Source organism: Rhinolophus hipposideros (genome assembly GCF_964194185.1).
Source record: "Rhinolophus hipposideros genome assembly, chromosome: 18".
NCBI lineage: Eukaryota > Metazoa > Chordata > Mammalia > Chiroptera > Rhinolophidae > Rhinolophus > Rhinolophus hipposideros.
Window position 1 is genome coordinate 46,806,954 of NC_138064.1, and position 27,251 is coordinate 46,834,204.

The window sequence follows — 27,251 nt, forward strand, 5'->3', positions numbered from 1 at the left end:
GGTAAAATTTACAAAAATTCAAATGCACAAATCTTAGCTATATAATTCTATCACCCATATCCCCGTCATTTTCCAACTCCTCAGAAAGTTTTCTTGTTTCCCTTTCCAGTTAAGCCTTCCATATCAGTCAGGAGACAGAAATCACACCAGTAATCTTAATAAACACTTATTCTATTCTAGTAATTAAATTCTAGTAAAGAATTTAATTCAAAATAATCATGTTAACAGACAACAATTTTAGAAGAACAAGAATTAACATGTTAAAGAAAACAGGAAATGATAGACAAAATGAATAAAAAGAATTCAGAATTTTAATTGGAATGTATAGAAAAATCAAATGGACATTCTAGAACTAAAAAATATACTGTCTGAAATTAAGAACTCATCTGATGTATTTAACAGTAGACTGGCCAAAGTATAAAACAGAATCAATAAACTTGAAGACAATCATAAAAAAATATCCAAACTTGAGCACAGAGTGAAAAAAACAGGACAGAACAAAAAGGGCATATAGGACAAAGTAAAACAAACAAACAAACAAAAAAAACCTAATATATTTATTATTGGAGTCCCAGAAGAAGAAAGAGAAACTGGGTAGAAGCAATATTTGAAAATGACTGAGGATATTCTAAAACTGATGAAAAATATCAATCAACAGATTAGGTAAGCCCAGTGAATAGAGCAAGATTTTTTTAAAATCAGCCTCTATTTAAGAGGTTTGCAGGGAAATGACATTCTAAGTAGACAACCAGGTTTTATTTAGGACAGGTAGGTAAAGTTCAAAAGAGGTTAACTGTACAGGAAAATCTGTGATGAAAGATTATGTATTTCAAAACTTGCAGAAGATGGGTTTTAGAAGAGTGTGAGGCCTGGCAAACCGGGTCAGTTGAACAGATGTACAGGAGTATGAGGTACAGTGGGATTCATCCTGATAGTCTCTGAGGGGAAGGGAGTAACCAGGTGAACGTGAGTGTGTGACGACTGCTCTCTTACACTGGCTGGTAATGTAGATGAAGAGTTCCTCAAGAGCTTATCATCTTAGGCAATGGGGAGTACTTCTGAGGGCCTCTTTTCTCTAGGGGCAGAGCAATACAGGCTGTGAGGCTGGTGAGGAAGTGCTCGCCTTCAGAAGAAGAACCAGGGATGCCCCTGGCAGCTTTATAGTGTCATAGCAAGTGGAGAGCAAAGTAAGGACAAGCTATCACTTCCCTGGTGTTCCCTGACCCTCAACCCAAGTCCACTTCTGCGACCTGCTCCATGGCAACCTGGACTGAATCATTATTCAGAATGCTCTACCCTGAATCTTAAACACAAAAACATTCCACTTTCTGATCCCTACCGCCTACTTTTCGAGTTCCCTCACTCAATTACTCCCTCATCCCCTTCACTCAACCCTTAGGAACGTCCACTGTCTACCCATATGTCAGGACCATGTCTTGTTCTCATTTCCCACACAGTCCTTAGAATCCTCGGCCCAACACGTCAGGCACTCCCAAATACGTAGCTCCCGCACCATTGCCTTCCATTCTATATGCCTGGAAAACTCCTATCTTGGACGAAGTCAACTCTTATTTCTGTACCTACATGTGGTTTATTACTCAGTGCTACTTGAGAAAATCACAAATTGCGAAGATGAGTACCATGCTCTCTACATATTTTCAAATATAATTATATAGAGGTAAAACATAAGTGAAACTCATCACAAAATATTAAAACAATACAGATGTATACAGAGTAAAAAATTAGGGTTCTCCTCTAAAACCTTCCCCAAAACATTTGCTGTTAATAGTTTGGCATATGCTCTATGCATGTATTGTCTTAAATATAGATAGTTATACGCACATACACATACATGTACATATCAACCCACACATATATATACATGCATATACATACATATGTGAAGTCAGATAGGTAGCCAGACTGTAGCAGATACTTTGTTGGGCAACTTGCCTTTTTATCTTTCCTTTTTCATTTTTTAACTGAATGTGTCTTAAAGAGCTTTTCTTCTCAAAAGGTACAGATATACTTAATTCTATATAATATCTCATTCTCTTATTCACATTTAGGTTGTTTACCATTCTCACTATGTAACAGTTATAATGAATATCCTTGTACGTCCTTCTGAGCACATATGCAAGTATATCTCCAAAGTGGATCCCTAGAAGTGGAAATGCTCGGTCAAAGGGTAGATGTATTTAACATTTTAATAAATACTTCTACATTACCGTCCCAAAAGGAGGGGAGCTGTACAAAATTGGCCTCCCAACTGCAGAGGAGAGTTGCTACCCCAGCTAGGCTCTCCTTTGTCCTTCCCTAGAAGTCTCTCTCCCTCATTCTCCACATAACTTATCTCTGCTCAAAACCCCTCTGCACCCTCCATCTCCACCCAAACATACACATTCTTGGCAAATATCTCACCAAATATTCATAGAGAAAATAGAAGTCACCAGAGGAGACCTTTCTTGGCTTCCTACCCCCAAACCTACAAATCCTGTCCACCCCTATTTTGTCCTCCTTCCTCCTGTTATAATTATGGGGGGAAGGGGCAGTCCTTCCCCGTTTAAGGCAATACTAGTTGTGGGGTCCTTCCCTTCACAAAGGGCTGGCTACCTTCCCTCTAAAGGTCTCAGCTTCCTCTCTCTCCTCAGGTAACCTCAATCTGTCTTCTGCTTTCCTTGTTCCATTGAAACCCCAGGCTCACCTTGGGCCAAATCCATTACACCCCATCAGGTCCTTATCTTAGGTGACACTGTCGCCCACTCTCTTCATAAAGCCACACCCTCCTGATTTCCCTCCCGTCTCTCTCTCTAGGGCATTCCTTTCTCACTCCTCTAGTCCTCAGGTTCCTCTTCTCAGGCTGTTTTGGTCCAAATCTTAAAGCTGGAGTTTGGGGTTTCTTCTCCAGGGCCCTGTGCTCTTTCTGCCTGGAAGATGTCAACCCCCTCCCTTTCAGCCACGCCATCCTCTGTTTTCTCCTCTCGAATCTCTATCTTCAGCCCAGACTGCTACTTGTCCAAGGCTGACATCATCCTGTCTCATTCCGCTCGTCCTTCCCTCCACTCCCTCCCTCCCGGCCAAACCTTAGCCCCTCTTCTGGGAAATCCCTTCCGATTCCTCCCTCTCCCGTCTGCCGCCAAGTGGCTCCAGTACCTCGCAGACCTGAGGAATGTAGTTCTCCCTGAAGTAGTTTCTCAGCTTGGGGCTGGCACTGCGTAGCGAGGCCATGGCGAGAGGCCCCACTTGCACTGCGCCGCGGGCCTGCTCTCCACTCCTGGCTCAGCCACAGCGCCGCGGGGACTCCCCGCTGGCGCGTCCCGGCGTCGCCCCAGCAACCGCGGGGCGGGGCGGAAGGGGCGGGGGGCGGGGCGAGGGCGGGGCGCACAGGAGCCCAGCGCCGCCCGCCGGGGCAGCCTGGAGGATGGCGGCCCTGCGGCGCCGGCGGGATGGGCCTGGGAGGAAGCGCGGGGAAGCCCGCCTCCGGGCGGTCCAGTCCCGGTGTGGCCCCTCGGGGCGCGCGGTGTGTGCGTAGCTCTTCACAGAGCCCGGTTCCCTTCTACCAGCCCCTCGCCCCACCTGGGGGGAGCTGCCCAGGCGCGTCGGGGCCACAGGGGGCGGTTTTACAATTTTAGCGGGGCCGTTTCCGGGAGGCGGAGCTCAGACTCCCATTTCCTTTCTCCGGGGGCTGGCGGGCTCCATCCAGCTCGGGCGGCGGCTGTTCCCGCTGGCCTCGGAGCCCCGTGCACCGGCCCACACGAGCCTCCTGCTCCAGGCCCCACGCCGCGCACAGGCTCCAGCGGCAGCATGGGCGGCGCCCGGGACGCGGGCTGGGTGGCGGCGGGCCTGGTCCTCGGGGCCGGTGCCTGCTACTGCATTTACAGGCTGATGCGGGGCCAGCGGCGAGGCGGCCACGGGCTTCGGCTGCGTCCGTCGCAATCTGCAGGTGAGGCCACGGGGCGCCCGGCAGGTGAGGGGGGACGGGAGTGGGGCTTGGAGACGCCCAGGCGCTCGTGGCTTGCCCGTGCTCAGTGAAAGAAGGAGCAGAGCCCGCGGAGGAAGGGAGGTCCAGGTATAGTGGGCAGACTGTCCGCTTGATGGGGTGGGTGTAGGATTCTGAGCCGCTTCCCTGCTTCCACTTCTTTGTTCAAAATCCTGGCAGAAGACTATTGGTCAGACTTTCCTACCTGAGTCCGGCGTCGCAGCTGAGGATTAGATTTCGCCAAAACGGATGATTGCCTCTCACGTTAGAGCTTGCTCCCGGCCTTTGTGTTACCGAAGGGATTCCCCGGCTGTGGACCGGGTGTTGCGGGGCCTGGAGCAGTAGATGAAATTCTGTGTGCAGGTAGGTACCCTGGAAGAAAGGACGCCAGAGGGGCAGTTCTGCCTGGACTCGGCCCAGCCTCCGAGAGGGGAGGATACCTTGAAGTCACCACGGTCCAGATATATGCAAAATTGCAGAGAGATACTGGAGATAGAGGTAGATAATAGCTATTTCAAAATGGAACAGTTGTCTGCATGGAGAACACCTCCTGGCGGACAAGTAAGTACAGGATTAGGTTTTGTCCAGAAGTTGATTGGTACATTCAGGATTCAACCAATTTGTTGAATGTTCTGGATGGATATTTCAGGTCATGGAAGCTGTTAGGGAAATAATTAAAAATAAAATCTCCTGCCAACAAAGAAGCTCCTCTCTACAAATGCACAAAAGAACTAAATAGCTTTATTAAGGACTAAGCATTAAACCCGGTTGCTACACCCATCACCGGCAATCTGCTAACGGGATTGCAAAGACAGAGAGGGTTCTCACCCCTTTAGGTTCCCAGACAGACGTAACCTATTTCATATTACCTACATGTTCTCGAGATAAACAATTTGTCCTTAAAGCATTTGCCACACATAGTTCGTCCTAAATTCACTGGTAGCTGGGGTGTCTATTTATGTTAGCTAATTGCCTTTATCCAGAGGGAAAATAAAAGACTTCTCAGTGTCTCTATGATAAACAGATCGTTATAACACGGAGCCAGATGTCCAGTCTAAATTCAGAGACAAGGGAATAGCTGCATCTTCCTTGATATTTCAAACAAATGATCCCAAAGCCCCTAAGAAAGACTTTCTTGGATTGTAAACTGCCATGAGGCTTACTTAAGTTTTACAAAAATGTATGTTTATATCAAAGAGATAGACAAAGGAATTACAATTACAAATTTCCTCGAGGAAATGCTCTAAGAGAGTGGGGGGAGGGTCTTTCCCTTTCACACAAGGGAAAAATCCTTTTTTTTTTTTTAAAGATTTGCATTTACCCTCACTTACAAAGCCTAATTTGTTGTCTTTATGACAGAGATATTTCTATATAAGTAAATGGTCAGGTGGCCTGGACTCAGATACCTTCTCACTTATACTGATGAAGACTGACAAAAATCTTACTTTTTAATTTTACCAGTTCCTCATATCACCAAAATAACTTAGGTCACGCAGCCTACAATGAATGAAGTTGCTCACAATCCCTTCTTGAAGCTACATCTTTATTTTTGAAAAAGATTGGTAAATACCCATTTTGTCAGCATCATTCTTGGATTTCAGAGGATGATCTTTCTTTTAATTGAGATGTAATTGATGTAATATAACATTCTTTAGTTTTAGGTGAACAACATAATGTATGCATATATTGCAAAATGGTCACCACAAAAGTTTAATTGACATCTATTACCACACAGTTACAGTTTTTTTCTTGTGCCTAGAATTTTTAAGATATACTCTCTTAGCAACTTTCAACTATATAATACAGTATTGTTAACTATAATCACACCAAGCTGTACATTACATCCTCAAGACTTATAACTGGAAGCTTGTGCCTTTTGACCACATTCACCTTTTTTATATGCATGTAGCCATACCACCACAACCACCACCAACACCAATCAAATCTGTTTTCTGTATCCAAGTTTGGTTTTTTTGTTTGTTTTAAGATTCTACGAATAAGTGAAATCATACAGTATTTGTCTTGCTCTGTCTAGCTTATTTCACTTAGCATTATGCCCTCAAGGTCCATCCATGTTTTGTCACATATAGCAGGATATCCTTTTTTATGACTGATACATATATATATATAAAACTTGATACATTCATCCAACAATGGATAGATTGTTTCCTTATCTTGGCTATTGTAAATAATGAGCAGGGGGGGGGTGCAGATACCTCTTCGAGATAGTGATTTTGTTTTCTTCAGATAACACCCAGAAGTAGAATTGCTGGATCATATGTTCTATTTTTAATTTTGTGAGGAATCTTCATAGTTTTCCATAGCACCTGCACCAATTGACATTCTACCAATGGTGCATAAGATTTCCCTTTTTTCTGCATCCTCACCAACACTCGTTATCTCATGTCTTCTTGATGATAGATATTCTGACAAGTGTTGAGGTGATAATAGCTCATTGTGGTTTTGATTTGCATTTCCCTGATGCTGACTGATATTCAGCACTGTTTCATGTACCTGTTGGCCACATTAATGTCTTTGGGAAAATGTCTGTTCAGATCCTCTAACCACTTTTTAATCAGATTGTTTGGCTTTTTGCTATTGAGTTGCATGAATTCTTTCTGTATTTTGAATATTAACCCCTTATCAGATACATGATTTGCAAATATTTTCTCAGATGTTTTTTAGGTTGATATAATTCCACTTATTTTTGCTTTTGTTGTCAAATCCAAAATATCATGCCAAGACCTATGTAAGGAGCTACCACCTATATTTCTGATAGGAGTTATATGCCTTCAGGTCTTATGTTCAAGACTTTAATCCATTATGAGTTTATTTTTGTTTATGGTGTAAGATAGTGGTCCAGTTTTATTCTTTTGCCTGTGGCTAATTTTCCCAGCACCATTTATTAAAGAGACTGTCCTTTCCCCATTGTATATTCTTGGCTCCTTTTCGTAAATTAATTGACCATATGTGTGTGGATTTATTTCTGGGTTCTCAATTCTGTTCCATTAATCTATTGTCTCTGTTTTATGCCAATACCGTACTGTTTTGATTTCTATAGCTTTGTAGTTTACTTTGAAATCAGGAAGTGTGATGTCTCCAGCTTTGTTCGTATTTGTCAAGATTGATTTGGCAATTGGGGTCTTTTGTGGTTCCATACAAATTTTAGGATAGTTTGTTCTATTTCTATGAAAAAGTGCCATTGGAATTTTGATAGGGATTACATTGAATCTGTAGATTGCTTTGGTGATGTGGATGTTTTAATAATATTAATTCTTACAATTTATATGAGCACAGAATCTTTACATTTACTAGTGTCATCTTCATTTTCTTGTATCAGTGTCTTATAGTTTGCACTGTACAAGTCTTTCACCTCCTTGATTACATTTATTACCAGGTATTCTTTTTGATGCATTTGTCAATAGGATTTTCTTAATTTCTCTTTCTGATAATTTGTTATTAATGTATAGAAATTCAGTTGTTTTTTTTATATTGATTTTGTATCCTAACAGTTTTTTAGGTGAAGTCGTTAGGATTTTCTGTATAGAATATCATGTTATCTGTGACATTTTTTCTGATTTAGATGCCTTTTTTTTTGCCTTGTCTAATTGCCCTGGATACGACTTCCAGTACTGTATTGAATGAAAGTAGCAAGAGTGGGTTTCTTTGTCTTGTTCATGAACTTAGAAAACCTTTTGGTTTTTCACCATTGAGTATGATACATAGGCCTGTCATATCTGGACTTTATTACATTGAGGCACATTCCCTTTTTACTCACTTTGTTGAGTTTTTCTCATGAATGGATGTTGAATACTGTCAACTGCTTTTTCTGCGCCGAATGAGATGATCATATGATTTTTGTCTTTCATTTGTTCTGTGGTGTATCACAGTGATGGATTTGAGGATGTTGAACCACCTTTGCAGCTCAGGGATGAATCCCACTTGATCATGGTGTGTGATCCTTTCAATGTATTGTTTGCTGTCTTTTGTTGAGATTTTTACATCTATGGTCATCAGGGATATTAGCCTATAATTTTCTTCTCTTATGGCACCCTTGTCTGATTTTGGTATCAGGGTAATGCTGGCTTCGTAAATGACTTTGGAAGAGTCTCTGTTTCATTTATTTCTGCTCTAGTCTTTATTTCCTTCCTTGTAATCATTTAGGCTCATCATTTTTTTAAATTGAAGCCAGCTCCTCAGGCCACAGCTATTTAGATGAGCAAGTAGACCTCTTTCAGGGAAAAACTGGTTTCAGTGAACTGCCTCTGCTGGGCCCTGGGGTGTTAGCCATAGTGAGTCTGCTCCAGCCATTAATAACTGTCTCTTAATTAGCTGTGTAGCCGTGTGGGTCTTGTGGATGCATACCTCATTGGCTTTCAAAGTTAGAATTTTGGGGGGCCCATTTCTCAGGTGGTAGTCTTAAAAATTGGGGCACAGGATGTAGGATCCAAACCCTTCGCTCCTCTGGGAGAAACTGCGAGTTGTGAATTTCTTCCCAATCGTGGATCACTGCAGCAAGGGTGGGTTTATGGTGAGATTGTGTCTCAGCCTCTTCACCTATTTCGGTGTGATTTTTTCTCATTTGCCCAATGCATACCATGTTTCCCCAAAAATAAGACCAGGTCTTATATTAATTTTTGGTCCATTAAGGCTTATTTTCAAGAGATGTCTTATTTTTTCATGTACAACGATCTGCATTTATTCAAACAGTCACGTCATCTTCTGGAACATCGTCATAACGTACTGAATGCGTCCATCTGGCTGAGATCTTAACTCGTGCTTATTTTCGGGGAAACCCCGTAGGAGTCACTCAGTTTCTGGGTTTATTTCAGAGGGAGTCGCCCTTATGTAGCTGTAGATTCGATGTGTCTGTGGGAGAAGGTGAGTTCAGTATCTTTCTACATCACCACCTTGAACCAGAACTGGGTGATTGTTTCTTTGCCTTAAAGTGTAAGAAATTTGTAATTCCTATACTGTTAAGACTGTTTGAGAGCGTTAAAAAATATGGAAACAGTTGCAATTCATCCACCAATCTAATAGCAAAACCTGACAAGGATAGCATAAAAAGACTATAAATCTGTCTCAATTACAAATAAAGATATGAAAATCTTAATAAAATATTAGCAAATAAAATCCATCATGGGATTCAAGTAATAATATACCAAGGCCAAATGGACATGTAAGGAGAATTTATATTGGGAAATATATTAATGTAATTTATTGCATTATTAGATTAAAAGCAAAAACATGATGACTTCATAATAAAACAACATTTGAATGTTATCATTTCTGATAAAAACTTGCAGCAAGTTAGGAATAAATAAAAGGAAATGTTCTTAAGTTGATGAAGAGCATCCATCAAAAACCAAAAAGCCAACATTATATTTAATGGTGAAACACTAATAGCGTCTTTACTAAATTCAAGAACAAGGGAAGGGTGCCTGCCGTGACAGCTACTCTTCACCACTATCCTGGAGTCATAGCTAGCTTGATAAGACAAGAAAAAAAAATGCACAAATATTGGAAAGGAGACAAAATTATAATTAGTAGGTGACATAATGATTTATTTGGAAAAATCTAAGAGAATCAACTGAATAACTTTTAGAAGCAACAAGAGTTTAATAAAGTAACTCGAATGCAAGATAAATATACCCAAATCAGTAGCTTTTTGTATGGAAGGAATAACAAATGCAGAAATTTAATTGAAAAGATCTCATTCATGATAGCTATAAAATCTTGAAGAATACAATCTAGCAAGAAGCCTATACGAAGATAATTTTAATGAAGAACATGAATGAGGCTACATAAACAGGAAAGCATATTGTGTTCCTGGTTGGAATGATTCTGTACTATGATAATTATCTTGAAATTTGTCTTGCTATAATGTTATTCTTTGGTAGTCACTTTTCATTTCCTTTGAGAAGTGGAATTTCTCCTCTGTTTACTTGAGGAGATGGTGAACCACAGAGCTTAAAATTCTTTCAGTCTTATTGGTACAAAGCTAAGTGGAGAACTCGGACACTCATGTTTGCCTCACTTGTATAATAGTTCAAAATTTTACCAGTGGAAAAGGTAGGTATCAGGTGATCACCATCCTCTAAAGTGTTGAAGAGTTTTAGGTTTATTTCTTATCTGAAAAAGTAACATGTGGTTTTTATTAACCACACATTAAACATGTGTGGTTTTTATTAAAAATTCAAGCAGAGAAGTTCAGATTTATTTACAAAATTTAAATGAGGATTATCACTTTAATAGATTAAGAGTGGTCTTGTGGGGGGAAGAGTAACAGACTGGGAATGAAAAAAAACTGGATTCTAGAGCCAGTTTTGTTATTAACCAGCTGTGTGTCCTCTTAATAAAAAAAATAATGAAAATATTCCAGACCTTCACAGTATTCTAGGCACTAAGATCCTTTGAGCAGACACTATTAACTCCCATTTAATAGATGAAGGAACAGGCTTAGAAAGGTTAAATCTCAGCTTGGGTTAAGTAGCTTATCTAGAATCAGAACTACCTAGACAGTCTGGCACCTTAGCCTTCGCTTACTCTCAACAAACACGTTGCACTTCCTCCCTTCAAGTGAAAATTCTATGATTTAACACTTTTCCTTATAAAATTTTATTGGACTATTTTTAAATAATTTACATATCTATAACAAATGTTAAAGGGTTTTGTGGGAAAATGTATTAGGAAGTAATCAAATTTTGAAATGTTTTAGAAGTATGAATGAGTTAAATTTAATCCTATTTCTGCCATATGTTTGTGTAGAAAATCATACACCTTCAGAGTTGTATGGGAACCTTTGGAACAGTTATTGTCTTAGACCAACCCTTTTATTTTACAAATGAGAAAACTGAGACCCAAAAAGAGGTTAAGTGACTTGCCTCCAGTTTTGTATTTTCATTTCTGTGGTCTCCGCTACCAATTCCTGTGTGACTTTCGGCAGATCTTTATATGAACCTGGCTTCAGTTCCCTGGTGTGTAAAATGAGAGGTTTGGGTGAACCCCACATTCTTTCTATTCCAGTTCCCTGGTGTGTAAAATGAGAGGTTTGGGTGAACCCCACATTCTTTCTATTCCAGAAATCTATGCTTTTGTTATTCTTTGGCTTATCTTGTCAGGTATTCTTTAGGTGAAACCCTGTTTTATAAGGCATAAATAAGACAGGTAGTAGATTCAGGAGTAAAAGCAGAGCCCAGAGAGCCTGATTATAAGACTTGGGAGTGAGAATCTGCTGGCTTTTTAGAGTTTAGATTTTCCTGACAGTTGATTTCTTAATTGACTTCTTCAGCACATCATACCACTTATCAGTTCCCATAATCTATACTTGTCCTTATCCCTCAGATATTTTATGATTCTTCTTTAAGCAATATTCATAATTATTGTAATTATAGCAATAATACATGTTTATTGTTTGAAAATTTCAGAAAGTACTCATTAGCACAGGGTAGAAAATAAAAGTCGTTTATTATGCCAGCACCCAAAAATCACGACCTATAATAATTAGGTATATATTTTTAAAAAGAAAAAGTACAGATGTGACATCATTGTATAACCTCCTCTTGTCCCCCACCCTCCCCACACCCCCAGCCATATACGTGAACACATGCATTGTCTGACCTATAATCATAGTTTCACTTTTAAGGAATCATATTCTATGTTTATAACACAGTAATGTTAGAAAAATGGTTTCTGTTTTTCCTGTGATGATTTCTGTAAAGAGGATTTGTTTTAAGGTTAGAGCTATAAATTCTAAGTCACTGAGCAGACCCAGCATTTGACTATTCTAGCTTTTTACTCAAAATGACAGCTTTTCTTTCGTCATCACCCCCAGCAAGACTGTTATTCTAGCACTCCAGCCATCAGTGCTTTATTCATGTAAACAAGACAGAAATGCCACACCTGAAACACTCCCATAACTTCTCCTCTGCCTGAAATGCTCTTAAAATTGTGATCAGAAAAACTTTTTTTTAATGTAAATCCTATTCCTGTAGGCAAGTGTTTCACTGGATGGCTGTACCTGATTTGTAAAAGAAACAGAAAATGCAGTTGGTGTTAGGGGTATGTTATTTGCATGCAGTGTCTTACTAAAGGAAAATACCAAGTGACTCCGTAATGTCTGCGAGCCTCAGGTTCCCATATGTAAATTGAGAAGCATAATGGTATCTTCTTCCTAGGGTTACTTGAGGATTAACTGAGATAAAACATATAAAGTGCTTAACACTGTGCCTGATATCAGAGTATGCATTCAATACTGTTTTTAAAATGTTTTAAATCTCATATTAATTTTAGGTGAACTTTAAATAATTTTCTTCTTATGCAGAAGACTTAACCAATGGTTCATATGATGATGTCCTAAATGCTGAACAACTTCAGAAACTCCTTTACCTGCTTGAGTCGACTGAGGATCCTGTAATTATTGAAAGAGCTCTGGTTACTCTGGGTAACAACGCAGCCTTTTCAGCTAACCAAGTAAGTACCGAGTCTCAGCAGACAGGCTCCTCCCATTCTTACACCAGTAGTAATTGTGCCCCTCCCAGAGCCTCAGTTTCCCCATCTCTACAACGTCACTAATTAGACCTACTGAAGCTTTGTGTACTTCTGAAAAGTACAGTCTAATAGTAGTGTGAGTGTTAATAGGTTTCTAGATCCCATTTGCAATACCTGTATCTAATTAATACTTTGCATTGCTTAGCCTTGTTAAGTATTTAAAATTGAGCAGTAGGACGATGAAAGCATTAACATTTAAGTGCGTACTTGATACTGCTCTTACAAGGATGGTTCTGATGTGGGGGGGTAAGGGGGCTGGACCACACTCTGACAACCACTAACCAATGTAAACAGCTTCTACAAGTAGAGACTTAACACCAACACTAAAGAGTTTAGTTTGATTGCTTTCTTCTCCTCCCCACCACGAGAAAGTAGAAAATTTTTTTTAATTATTTTCAGCTAGTACCCTTTGTTAACAGTGTCATGAATGCAAAATTATTTTCAATTTATACTTTTTTCAGTCCAGTTTTCTCCAGTATGTCAAGGTTTACTGTAAAGCTCTAGAGATTTATAATAAAATATTAAAAATATATAAATATTATATATTTATATATAAATGTATATTATATATAAATATATAATTATAATACAATATAAAAAATATATAAAATATAAAAAAATTAAAAAATGTGTATTGCTCACATTCTTTCAGTTGAAAGTGATAGAATCCAGCTTAATTTATTTTAAAACCAAAAAGGGAAAATACTGAGCTGTTAACTTGGACATCCAAGAATAGCATTGGTTTCAGGCACAAGTGAATACAGCTCAGGGTTCCCAAAAGTGTTATCAGAGCTGTCTTCCTCTGTCTTTTGGCTATGTTTACCCCTGCTTCCTTCTGTGGATTGCTTTGTCTCTCTGGCTACAAAGAGGTTTTCAAAGAGGGATGGAAAGAAAGCCACTGGCCTCTCAAGCCTTCATCACTGTAGCTCATAATCCAGAAGGAGGAGTTGCTGTGCTAGAATCAAGCGCCGATTCTTTGGGTCAGTTGCTGAGTGAGGCCTTGCCGATTAGCAAGGCCTGGCTCACAGGAAGACCCTGAGCCCACAGCAGGGTGGATGTGAACACAGTGGCCCAGCAGTGCCACCAGGGACTCCATGGAATAGAGGAGGAGCCGGGCAAACAACACAACAGATGATGACTATTCGCATGCCTCTATTGGGGTATTTCTGATACCAGAGTTTTATATCCCTCTGAAACAAATCGTACTCGTAGTACAGGGTCAGTAGCCACTGGTGAATAAGTACTTTCTTGGATAATGGGAGTTGATGCCCATCTTCATCAGTTAGTGCCTCGATCTGCTTTCCCAGTACAGTTTAAAAACAGAAAAGCTGTTTTTTGGTAACCACAAGTCCTTGGGAAGAATCAGAACCTAAGAGTTGCAGAGGAAAAGTTTTTTCTTCTCTCAGTGCTATGCCCACCCTTAACAATATAGTGGTATATTGAGCTGTTGGTTAAAAAGTGGATGATGGCAAAATACTCTTTTTCTCCTATTCTGATAGAGTAGTCTTGGCCTGACAGTAGTCATTTTCAGCTTATTTTTCTTGTAAGAATTAAAGCAATTGATACGTCTTTCCATGTTGGGGCCAAAGGTACATAGTAACATAATATTGCAATCAATTGTCCATGTGCACAGAGACAAATCTTCAGGCTATATTTCCTTTGAAAATTTTGACACTTGTTCAAACTATAGAACTCCAGTTCTTCAAGTTAATAGGTGTTCCTCCCACTCTAGACACTGAAAAAAGGCCCTCGTTTTGTGTACAGTTCACAGAAAACACACTTGACCCTTGAACAACACAGGGGTTGGGAGGGCCGACCCTGCACACTCAAATCTATGTGTAACTTCTGACTCCCCAAAAACTTAACTGCTAGTGGCCTGCTGTTGACGGAAGCCTTACCAATAACATCCAGTCGATTAACACGTTTTGAGTTACACATACAATTAAAAAATTGAAAAAAATCCACGTATAAATGGACTCATGCAGTTCAAATCCATGTTGTTCAGGGGTCAGTTGTACTATATTCAGTACTCCCCTCTTAGAGATTCTCTGTGCATGTGGACATTAATGCATCACAATAAAGAAATATGTTTACTTTGTTACCCCAGAAGTTTCTCACACTTCACCATGAAACCTCCCTTTTTTTAAATGGAACATCTGTTAACATCTTGAAGGATTAGTGTTCCAAAGAATACCTTTTAGCAAACACTGCTTTAGTATTCTAAATCATAATACTTTTCCAAATTTGCATGTGATAGAAAAGTCATATAACTTATCTAAAAGTAAAATAATTTTGTTTGTAAATTGTTTGAGATCATTATAGTAACTCTGAAAATCTTCATTGTATAGTGCCATTCTATAGTTTAATTACATATCTTTATTTTTAATTGATTTTCTTTACCTATAATATGGATAATACTTTTAAAAAAAACAGGAATTATAGATTGTATATGGAAAAGTTATTTCCAAAGAATAATTTTTATTTGGATGCAAAGAATTCAATGAAGAGATGTGCATATTGAAGTTATAGTCCTGTTTTTTCCCCTTAGGTCATTATTCGTGAATTGGGTGGTATTCCAATTGTTGGAAGCAAAAGCAATGATCCCAACCACAGTATTAAAGAGAAAGCTTTAAATGCACTGAATAACCTTAGTGTGAATGTTGAAAATCAAATCAAGATAAAGGTAGGTTATCTAAAATCACAAATGTGTAACGTTACCTGTCAATGAAAGAGAAAATTAAAAAGTGGTGAAGTTTTAGTAGACTGTCCTTTGTAACTTTATGGCTAAGATTTTCCTTTATTTTTCCCCAGTGATGTGTAACATGACGTAAATGATATGTAATATTGTGTGAGTTTAAGGTGATGATGATTGGATACACATACTCGTGTATTATAGCAAAATTAGCTAACACCTCCATCACCTCACATAATTAATTACCTGTTTTTTTTCTGTGGTGAGAACATTTAAGATCTAGTCTTTTAGCAACTTTCAAGTATGTAATACAGTATTATTAACTGTGGTCACCCTGGTGTACATTAAATCCCCAGAACTTAATCATCTTAATAACTGGAAATTTGTACCCTCGGACAAACATGTCTCCATTTCCCCCATTCCTTCGGCCCCTGGCAACCACCATGCCGCTCTGTTTCTATGAGTTAGCCTTTTTTGTATTCTCTATACAAGTGAGATCGTTGAGTATTTGTCTTTCTCTGTCTGACTTAGGTCACTTGGCATAGTGTCCCCAAGGCCCATCCATGTTGTCGCAAATGGCAGGGTTTCCTTCCTTTTTATGGTTGACTAGCACTCCATTGTGTGTATCACACCTTGACCCACCCAGCCACCGACAGCCACGTGCGTTGGTTTTGTGTCTCGGCTGTTGTAATGCTGCAGTGAAGTTGGGGGCACAGATATCTCTTAAAGATAGTGATTTCGTTTCCTTCAGATATATACCCAGAAATGGGTTTGCTGGAACATATGGTAGTTCTATTTTTAATTTCTTGAGGAACCTCCATACTATTTACTATAAATATAGCAATACCACTATACCAATTTACATTCCCACCAGTAGTGAATGAGGGTTCCTTTTCTTTCACATCCTTGCCACAGATGTGCTTGCCACGGAAGAGCTACGGAAATGCTGGTTGTTTCAAAGGATAGATGTGTCGTGAAATTGTGACCAAAGAGAACCAGTTGACCAAATGACTGTAAATGTGATTTAGATCTTGAAACCAGATTAAAAATGTAATCAATCTTCTTTGCTTTACTTTGCTTTACTGCCATTACTTTAGTTATTATGGTAACATAGCTATATTTGGATATTTTTTCAGAGTTAATATTGACTGGTGTCCACTGTGACCTGAGGCGGTAGTACTGTTGCCGGGACCATGACCCCGGGCCCCCTCACGCTAGACCACGACCCCCCTCATCCCTGGGATGGTGACCCCCGTCTCCCACCATAGGACAGTGTCCTCCGCCCCCCAGGACCATGACTCCCATACCCCTCACCCCGGGACTGTGACATCCCCCGCCCCCAGGAGGGCAACCCTGTCCTGCATCACTCCACTTTTTTTTTCAAATAAAAATTGTATATATTTAAGGTGAAAAAAAGTTAATACTGGGTAATGGGACAATTAGTAATTTCTTAGCATTTTGTATTAGGAAATTTTTTTTACCAGTTTGAACTTTTGCGTTCAGATTTAGGTGAATGCCAGTTATCTACAAGACATAATTTTTCAAAGGTGGAAAGATCATGGCCAGACATAGAAAATAAGAGTTTCAGAAAACTGTCCATCGTACTGGGTTTAGTTCTATCACGTGTGAAATAGCAGTACTGCTGGCATTGCCTTCCTTTTTGCCAGTGGTGGTTAATACCGGGGATGCCAAAAACATGTATACAAGTGGACACTTGGGTCAGCGTTGCTCAAGCAGTAGCTTGCCATAATCAGAAGTGTCTGGACACTGATGGTAACCACTTTGAGCACCTCTTGTAATTGCAGAAGTCACATGTGACTTATATTCATCTTTTGTTATCGGTGTATATTGAGTATTACAATTAATACAGTTTTCTCCTTTCTTAAAATGTGTATACACTTTTTGGCACCATCTGTATTATGAAGTAGTAGTTAATATACACACACCTAGGTAAAAAAGAAGAATCTTGGGCCAAATATAGTTTTGCCTCTGCTTGCTTTTTAATAGGACTAACTCTAAAGAAAAATTCTATTTCCCTTAGCCGCCCCCACCCCCTCACCCCCCGACTATCCTTCGTTTCTAACTTGATGTGGTTTCTAGACCCTATTGGGAAGGTACTTGCATGATACAAGGTGGTCTCACAGGTTCCTCCTTAATTCTGGTCTGTGCCCAGACAGCGGACACAGAAGGGAGACTGAGTTGGGAGGCCACTGGTGCTGAGATCATGGCCTAAGGAATTGGACATTGGTCCCACACTGGGTGGCTTATACTGGGCCAGGGATCCAAGCTCCTTGGAGACCTGAAAGTCCTTTTCTGTAAACTGGCCACACCACCTTATTACAGCTGCCACTTCATTACGGATTAGCTGCCTTACGGATTAAGGAAGGTATATTCGTAAGTGTTCAGCCCAGAGCCTGGCATTAATAAAGGCAGTTTTTGTTTTGTTTTGTTTTGATTGGGGTATGTTGGGGAACAGTGTGTTTCTCCAGGGCCCATCAGCTCCAAGTCAAGTCATTGTCCTTCAGTCTAATTCTGGAGGGCACAGCTGAGCTCCACGTTCAGTTGCCGTTTTCAATCTTTAGTTGCAGAGGCTACTAAATCCCATGTGGGAATTGAACTGGCAACCTTTTTGTTGAGAGCTTGCACTCTAACCAACTGAGCCATCCGGCTGCTGCCCTGGGGCAGCTTTAAAAAAAAGTAACCACACTCTTTTCTGAGAAGCCAGTCTCATCCTGAACAGTTGCCCTAAGTCCACTGCGTAGAAAAATTACTGTTCAATAGAAAAATTTTGGAGATTTTAAGATGCTCACTTTTACCCCCCGCCTCCAGGTATATGTCAATCAAGTCTGTGAGGATGTCTTCTCTGGTCCCCTGAACTCCCCCGTGCAGCTGGCAGGACTGAGATTGTTAACAAACATGACCGTTACCAACGACCACCAGCACATGCTTACCAGTTACATTACAGACCTGTTCCACGTGTTGCTGACGGGAAATGGAAGCACCAAGGTACAAAGGAAGCAGTTATTATTACTGGAAGTATGAAGAGCTAGTGCATCAGGCTTATAAGATTGGAATTGAATTTACAGGTCTCAAAAAAGAGAAAGTTTAAAGTTTATTAAAAACCCTTCCCCCCTCACCCCCAAAAAAAACAACCCTTACATAAGTTCAAGGAAAGTAAATTATATTTATCCTAATACTGAACTTCAAAATTAACTTGTAAAAATTATGTTTCACTTATCAGTAGATTGGTATTCATTTGGTTTTCTGCAAATCAAATTTACCTTTTACTCAAGTGAAGTAGCTAACTTCTCCCCCATCCCCCGTCAGCTGTAGGAACATTGTGAATAAATGGAATCTTTGAGTGACAGTGCTGATTAATTTTTGCTTACCTTAGGGTTAACGAAACCTTTTTTTGTTTCAGCCATTATTGGTTGAAAAATCTTTTAAGTTTTAGTGTGGGATGTCTCTGCTTCACTTTGACCTTTTATGAAGACGTAGGAGGCAACAGATTGAGCTGAATTAAGTAGGATCTCAGGAGACAACTATGAAAGTTATTTGAGTCACCCCTCATATTAGTGAGCATTCTTATCAAGTGCCATTTTTCAAGAAGTAGCATAAAAACGAAGGGTAGACTCATCAAAGTTTCTGATTACTTGGGTTGATCCATCAGTGTTTTACTATATTGGTCTCTGTTCTCTGGCACAGTGGAGAGAAAAATGGACAAGCATTTTAGGACCAAATGTGAAGCCAGACTCCAAATACTCATCACCGTGGAAGTTATTTTCGTATTGTAATTATAGGAGAGCTTCACTATAGTCCTTTTAAAATTTGTTCTAAAATGTTTTCATACGGACTTTCCGTATTTCCAGTAGCCAAACTTATTTGGATCTGATCCAAATAAGGCATTCAAGATTAAAGGTAATAATCATTAGCCATATTTTAACAGTATTGCTCCATCCATAGGCAATTTCCAAAACACATGCACCCACCACCTCTCTCCAGTGAAGCAGGGTGACCTCCAGCCCGAGGCCCCATGGAACTCGCTCCCCTCTCGCCCATGGTGTTGCAGCTATAGGAAAAATCTCGCCTCTGTAGCCACCTGACCCAAAACCTCCGAGGAACACCGAGTTCAGAGCCCGGAGAGTCTGTCCTCAGGCTGTATAGACCTGTCTCAGACATGGGCTATGTTTCAATATATTTTATGACTTTTTAAAAGGTGACTCACACCACAATAGTATGTTCTATTTTTGTTTTTCCATTACATTGCCTAGTGCGGTATTTCTGGGATAGAAAATTGGCTTTCTTGGTCTGTCTGGGAAGCTAACCAATTATAACATTGTTTCTCCATAAAAAAAAAATGAGTTTAAAGTTCCAACTTGTAAATGCACTTTTGGATAATAATCCATTTATAAGTGGGAAAACGTGTCCGTTTTAGATATTAATGTATAACCACCAAGATGACTTTTTAAAATCTTATTTTTAATAAGTAATCTCACTGTATTATAATATCCTTGTGGGTACAACACTGATTCACAACTAAATACAAGTAGTGGAAGATTAATGTAAATGAACATTGTGTTTGCCACATCTGCAGTGGTGGGGAGGGACTAATGGCTTAAAAGAAATGCCCTGGAGTCACCACAAGGTGGCACATGTGATAAGAGAAAGAAGACAATAGTTTCAAACCAAAATATATATAGCTGGGTAATCTGTAGTTGTCCTCTAACTTTAGATATATTTTTTTCACATTTATCTCCTTTCTACAGAGCACAGCAACATGGAATTTTCATTCAGGATACTAAATAGCTATTTCTGTTACTATTCCCTGGTTGTAAGCCTGCCCTTGTTGACACTACTGGGCCTTTTAGATTTTATTGACTTCATCCAGGCTTATTTCATAGGTTCGGGACCATCTTTCTTCAGAACTCTTGGCCCTGTTTTCTTAATCAGAACTTGATTGACATTGGAGACAAGTGTTTATTCCTAGCACTTACTCTCAGTGTTGCTGGCCAGTCAGGCCAGACCAGGGAGCGCACTACAGAATGGTCAGAAGTTATCTTTATTTTTACCTTAAGAGACTAATTTATAGAGGATGTCTGTTTGTAAAGCATGACCTGGCATATACAAGCAACTGTTACCGGTAGTTTCCACTGGTGAGTGAGATGGCAGATAGGATGGTGGTTTTTGTTTTTACCTTCCTCCCTTCTGCATTGTTTGAAATGAGTCATGACCATTTATTTTATTTAAACAACTAAATAGCTGATTAAAAAAAAAATAAAGCAAAGCTGCATAACCTTCTCCTTAATTAACAAATTAGCATGTACAACATGATCAAAGGAATATGTGAGTATACAGGGTAGGTATGTAAAGACCGGAGAGAAAATACCAAAACTTAATAGTGACCATTTCTCGTCATAGAAATATGGGTATAAATATCCTTTTCCTTTGTGCTTTTCTTTTTTCTTTTCTTTCTTTTTTTTTTTTTTTTTCGATGTTCTATAGTAAACACATGCCTTTGTGATCAAAGTTTTATAAAATTAACATCCGGTAGTTCCTTCTCAGGTCTAGTGAAAGGCACATTTGTCACGTGTTGCTGACTTCAGAATTCAGAACCCCTCCCTGCTCCTTTCTGTAATTCCAAGTGCCTTATAGATAATCTTACATGTTTGTTTTTAAAATAGGAATTTTATTTGAATGTTTTTATTACTAACTTTTCAGTTATAACTGATAAGAATGCTGATATTTTAGCTACCCGGCTATAAATCAACATTTGTTTGCTATTTATAGCATTGCCTATTTAAATGATTGTAAAACGTTTTTCACATAAAAAAGGTAAGCTCAAAGATTCACTGTAACCTACTAAAAAGGGCCATATTGTTTGTTATTTTAGTCTTGGTAACCAAACTTCAAAATTCTTCATACTTAAATAGAAATGAACTAAGCTTTGAGATTCCATTTTTGTTCCAAAGATCTTTCACCTAAAAGTAATCATAATCAACATCATTTATGTAACACGTTAAACTTACCAAGTGTTAGGTATGCATGTGGGTGGGGGATGGATAGTAAAGACACTCAGTATTCTCCCTACTTCCCTGACAATGTAATTGGAAAAATGAGGTTTAAATAACACTGCTGCGTGGTAAGCGCTCTGAGAGTGGTGCCAAATGTTGTTAAGAGAGACAGAAAGCGAGTCCCAGCCCTTTTACGTAAGAATTGAGAAGCCTCCATTGGAGTAGAGAGAATTTGAGCCAGACCTTGAAGCATAGGCAGGATTTTAAACTGTGGACATGGTGAGAGTACAGGGAGAGAAAATTCATGCTTGCTAGTCTGAAATAAACCAATATTATTCTTATTTCAGGTTCAAGTTTTGAAATTGCTTTTGAATTTGTCTGAAAATCCAGCCATGACAGAAGGACTACTTGGTGCCCAAGTAAATAGCTTACATATTTGTTTTGTAAATAAATATACAAATATATAAATATGGACAGGTAGATCTGGATAGATTTATCCCTTTTAAAATGTTAACAGGCATTAACTGAGGAGCCTTTTTTTTTTCTTTTTTTCTTTTTTTGGCTTAAACAACAGAAATTTGGTTTTCACAGTCTGGGGGCTGGGGAATCCAAGATCAGTGTGCTGGCAGACGGGGCTCCTGTGAGGGCCGACATCAGGCTGCCGCCTTCTCACTGTGTCCTCACTCGTCAGAGAGCAGCTGGGATTCTCTGCCTTAGAAGGACACTCATCCCCTCCTCAGCACCTCATTTAAACCCAATTATCTCCCAAAGGTCCTACCTCCCGTCACATTGGGGATTGGGGCTTCAACATGTGAATCAGGGGTGGCGGGAGGAACGCATTCAGTTCCGAGGAACAATACTGTGTGGTGGGTTGTGGGGGTTTTTTGGAGGGGAGGTGGGGATCCTTTTGCCTATATGTATTTTCCTAAATTTTTTGAAATGAGCATATTTTACTTTTTTGGTGAATTAATAAGTTCCCACGAAGACTGTATGATGAAGCTTAAAAAAGAACGGGGTGTTTTTCCAAATAATTCCATTCTGGGACCCCAAGGAAATAACTATTTTTCAGCTACGACACGAAACCTCCTTTCCATTAGTACGCAATGTGGGGGTACATCCTAAGATTTTACACTTACGTTATACAATCTTAGGGATGAGGTTCTATGATAAGATTTTGTAAATGTATTCAGTGCAGTTTTTAAATGTGAAAACAATACATGAAAAATGTTTTCATATGTTAAAATAATACTGTTTCCTATTTCAGGTAGATTCATCATTCCTTTCCCTTTATGATGGCCACACGGCAAAGGAGATTCTTCTTCGAGCTCTTACACTATTTCAGAATATAAATAACTGCCTCAAAAAAGAAGGCCGTTTAGCGAGTCAGCCTACTTTCACTAAAGAGTCCCTGTTTTTCCTATTGTATGGAGAAGAATGTGCCCAGAAAATGAGGGCGTTGCTTAATCACCACGATGCAGACGTGAAGGAAAAGGTAACAGTAATACCCAAATTCTAACTGGTTGGTCACACTGTTCCAAAAAGGAATCAGTCTAGAAGGAAAGCACAGAAGCTTAGGTTTCATCTTCTTCCCAAAGGGGTTCTTTTCAGCTGCTGAATTGAAACAGTAAATATTCGCATTTCACCATTTACACAGCTGTAACTTGCCGTGATCTTCTGGTTTATTTTGGACCATTTTATTGACACCAAATGAATATAACAGCTTGTTCTGAAAGTTATTGCTTTTTCTTTGCTATTTGCTGATAGGTCAGTTATTTCCTGTACATGGAATGACAGTGACCTTATTATGTGTAAGCTACCCTTCTCCTGTTGCCTGTGATTTGACAGCATTAGGTGATTAGTTGTTTCAGAATTGCCATAGGAATGATCTTGTTCTTTTAGTAGCAATAAGATCCTGAGCTCTCGAGGAGTCTAGCCATACTGCTTTCAAAAGTCTAATAATTAGAATCTGTTTCTTCGTAGTAGTCACCCACTCCCATTCAATGTGCTAGTACATAAGGATGCCATGTATAAAATACTGAGATCAATCAAAATGTCCATTTATAGGAATTGGTTAAATTAATTACCGTCTTAAAAGAATGAAGCAATTCTGAATGTGCTAATGTGGAAAGACACCTATGAAATATGGATGTGTTTTTTAAATAAAAAAATATTTATGCTTATCTATGGATAGAACACTTCTAGAATGATATCCAAACTCCCGGGAGTAGGACTTGGGAGTGAGGAAATTACTTCGCTACGTATACCTTCCTCTACTGTTTGAATTTTTACTGTGGCATAAATTTTATAATAATTTTTTTAAATAAAAAGGAAAAAATAATTCACAAGGTTATATTTTTCCCCTTAATTGATAGTACTTTATTCAATAATTTTCATCCATAATTTACTTGATTAAAATTACAATATATATGTGAAATTTTCTCAGCTATTTAATATTATTTTATCCTATAAGCTACTATAACAATTTATTGATATATTTGAATTCAGCCAGGTTTTACAATATTCAAATTCATAAACACCACCATGCTTAGTATTAAGTAAACCAATATGCAAGCAGAAGCTTTCCTACTCATGTATTTAAGGCAAAGCTTCAAGAGTACTTAAAATTTAATTTGTAAATACATGGATTTCCATAGGAAGTCACAAATCCTCAAACAGAAAAAGGTGTATTTTCAGGGTTATCCTGATACAGAAATCAAACTTGGAAGAAATATTTTTACAGTAGAAAAGGATTCAGTATTAAGATGAAAACATGTAAATTCCCATTTAGCTACAGTAGTAATGCACATATGATGGCCAAGAATAATACTTTTATCAGTGATGCAAACACAAGTATTCCCTGAAAAGTACATTTCTTTATAACAATTTTTAAAATCTGCCTCGTTTAATGAAAACATGTACGTATTCAAAATGTACACACATTAAAAACCAGGATTTGGTTTCAATGTGCTTAAGCAGCATTGGATTCTAAAACTCTATTATTATTTTGAATAAATATCCCCATTTCTTGGCGATCAGAGCATTGAGTGTGAAATGTCAAAATGCTAGAGAAAAAGGGGAGTCATTTTTAATTACCCAGAGAGAATGACATAATGAAAATACACAAGCAGATCTTTATGGGATTTCTCCTAATTGATGGTTCCACCTTCTTGGGCAATGAGGAGTATCAAAGTGCTCCCCAGTTCCCACGGGAAAAAGGATCTTCAATAAGATCTCACATATTGGTGTGAATGCTAGCTAATCAAAGAGGAAAATGAAATTGATGTAGAGGATAAGACATTTAAAAATATTACAACATATCTTAGACTGAATGGAAGGAAGAGAATGGATTTGTCTTATTTTTCAAAACATTTTATTCACTTTGCATATAAAAGCTTCAAAATGTAAATAGGTAAAAAATAAAATGGGATGAACCACTCACTAGTGAGATTCTATAAGAAGATGAAGCTCAATGTATTTCTTAATGATAAAACGTCAAAGTGGAAAGAATGAATGGTAATTAAAAAAGCTTGTGAGGCGGCCTAGAAAAATGAGGCAGGCCCAATTAAGAGGAGCTGTAGCACAATTTAAAGTGCTTAGAGGCCCTCAGATGGTACGTGTGAATAAAAAAATAACATTAAGGCCATTCACGGAGAAGAAATTGAGCAAGATGTACTTGGCTTGCTTCATAGAACAGAGGTAAGAGATGAACTTTCAATTCGGCATGCAACAGCAAGGAAGGTGACCACAAAAACATTGGCTAGCATTGGGGCGGTACTCCCCAAAGCCCACCTAACATCGTCTCGATTCACATCTGCTTGCTAAATGTTCCTTTGAATTGAAAAAGTTTACGCCTGTTCACTTTTTTTCCTGAAGGTTTATTTTATGGGAAAATTTTTTGTGCTTTAGTGCCCCCAAATCACATACATTCACATACATCGTATACATACATATTACATACACATTTCCCCTTGACTGATTTGCATATTTGTGGATAAAAATACTATATTTTGATAAAGATCATTTACATTTATTTTGGCTCTCCAAATTTTACAAAATGAGATAAAGTTGTTAGTCCTCAATGTTTAGTATCCTAATATATATGCTTAAATCTGCTGCAGGAACAATACATTATCAAAAGCATTAGCAGCTTTCAAATCTTATCAGGCAGTGATACCTTAAGAAATCATTTTTTCCCTTCTGTTTTCAAAGTGCTTTTTAAAAAAAGCACTTTACTATTTATTCACATTTTGGGGAGGTAGGTCAGAATTCTCCTCTTGTCGCATATGAGGAAAGTGAGGCACAGTGAGCATAGGTGACTTGTTTCAGGGTACACAGAAAATCCATGACGGAATTAAGTGGCTGACATGGAGCATATATGCTGCCTGGGTAGAATTTGGTGTAGAAAACCTATTTTGATTATTTGCTTCAAATAAAGTTTATTTCACTGAGCTTCTGGATCAAGAAGATAGTATGGGCCTCCGAGTGATCTAATCAGCTCTCCCCCTTACAAAGGTTCAGAGGAACCAAGTGACCGCAGAGCCCTGGACTAAAAGCTCAGGTCAGGTGATTCCCATCTCTCTCTCTCTGTACCATTAGTATTCCACACTGGCTTAATAAAAGTAGAATCATGCTTAGGGGTCATTTAGTATAAAAATATAAGACATCTGAATTATGTAAAACATAAAATATTTTTAAATCTTACTGATACAGAGTTAGAAGAAACCAGAAAAAAAATGAGTGTATGGAGAGAATAAAATTTAATTCAAAGTGCATGATATATTAACATTTAAGATCTGCATTCATCTTTGTAAAATGTTATTTCCTTGCAGCTATATTTGTGCTTAGTGGGTCTGACTTTTAGATTAAAAATAGAAAATTTCATAAATCAATTCTCATAACCACATTCTCCCTCTGTCCAACTCATAGGGCTTTTGATTTGAGGATTGCAGACATGCAATAGAATATACTGTTCTCCTCTTTCAAAAAAAATTAAGTCTTTAAAAATGGCAACTTATTTTTATGCTTAAAAATATATATCACTTAATATTTGGCATATAAGCTAATCTTAGTAGAGCAAGAACTGCTATAAGCATGTGGGAGTCAATTTCACCACTACTCTAATATGAATGTGAAAGATACGTTTATGTAAGCAGGCCTCTGAAAACACCTAGGTATTCAGACAGCCTTGATCACCTATGGAGAAGGCCCTTAAGAACAGAACAGAAATCAATCTTTAAAATCAGTTTTTCATAACTTCAGAAAATTCTTCTTCTAAAGTATAACGTTTTAGTAAATTAAAAAAAATCCCATTCAATGTTTATACCATTGAGATGAGATTTAAAATCGACATCAGACAATTCATTATTTAAGTGACCCATATCTGGACTCTTGTGTTTATATGAACTAGCAATCGCATTAATAAGTTATTACATAAAACAAAAATTTGCAGGAGTTGTTTCCAAATGTAAAAAAAAATCATAATATTCATTAATTTCTTAGTCTTTTCAAATTTATATCAGATGATGCCTTTTTTACTACAAGCTGTTGTGCTCACATTTATTCAAAGTTTTCATCGTCAGTTTTTAGGTACCTTGATTCTCCATGCTTCAAGACAAAAAAATCTTCAGTCTTAAGTCCGTATCTTTCTAGAGCCTCACTCAGTTTCACTGGAGGCTCCAAGTAATGCTGACAAAGGACAGAAAGAGAAAAAAAGAAAATGAAAAAGATTAACCATACATACCTATATTTGGGGGATATTTCAAATAAGAATTTAAAATAACTAACATCTGCCCACTTAAAATAATGCTCTTTTCACTGAAGCATTAGCAAATAAGTCAATCACATTTTCTAATGTTACAGAGTGATTAATTGCTAAGTCACTAAGAAATGTCACTTACCAATTTACCTACATACCATGTATGTCAAATTTGGTGCCAACTTAGATTGAACATTATTAGATTGCATGAAATCTGATCACTATTTCACTACATGAAATTCCAATCTAAAGGGAATCAATGCC

The 27,251-nt window shown here is 38.4% G+C and overlaps 3 protein-coding genes across 7 annotated transcripts in view; 1 reads left to right on the forward strand and 2 right to left on the reverse strand.

The window, feature by feature from the left end:
* The window catches only part of FBXL13 (F-box and leucine rich repeat protein 13), a 201,019-nt gene extending 197,701 nt beyond the window's left edge, over nt 1–3,318 (reverse strand). The window contains exon 1 of the mRNA XM_081079549.1: nt 3,154–3,318. Coding sequence (XP_080935675.1) covers nt 3,154–3,228 — 75 coding nt within the window. The 5' untranslated portion in view covers nt 3,229–3,318. The remainder of the gene's footprint in view (nt 1–3,153) is intronic.
* A 75-nt stretch (nt 3,319–3,393) lies between these two features.
* Nucleotides 3,394–27,251, forward strand: part of ARMC10 (armadillo repeat containing 10) — a 39,511-nt gene continuing 15,653 nt past the window's right edge. Inside the window, exons 1-6 of one of the 3 annotated variants that reach the window (XM_081079563.1) lie at nt 3,394–3,943; nt 12,303–12,451; nt 15,078–15,212; nt 18,051–18,227; nt 21,580–21,651; nt 22,497–24,266. In XM_081079563.1, coding sequence (XP_080935689.1) covers nt 3,805–3,943; nt 12,303–12,451; nt 15,078–15,212; nt 18,051–18,227; nt 21,580–21,651; nt 22,497–22,748 — 924 coding nt within the window. In that variant the 5' untranslated portion in view covers nt 3,394–3,804 and the 3' untranslated portion in view covers nt 22,749–24,266. Of the gene's footprint in view, nt 3,944–12,302; nt 12,452–15,077; nt 15,213–18,050; nt 18,228–21,579; nt 21,652–22,496; nt 24,267–27,251 lie in introns of those variants that run through there. The other 2 variants (XM_081079562.1, XM_081079561.1) reach the window with 2 other exon arrangements.
* The window catches only part of NAPEPLD (N-acyl phosphatidylethanolamine phospholipase D), a 37,176-nt gene continuing 33,514 nt past the window's right edge, over nt 23,590–27,251 (reverse strand). For all 3 annotated transcript variants that reach the window (XM_081079550.1, XM_081079552.1, XM_081079551.1), the window contains one exon: nt 23,590–26,917. In XM_081079550.1, the coding sequence (XP_080935676.1) occupies nt 26,789–26,917 (129 nt within the window). In that variant the 3' untranslated portion in view covers nt 23,590–26,788. The remainder of the gene's footprint in view (nt 26,918–27,251) is intronic.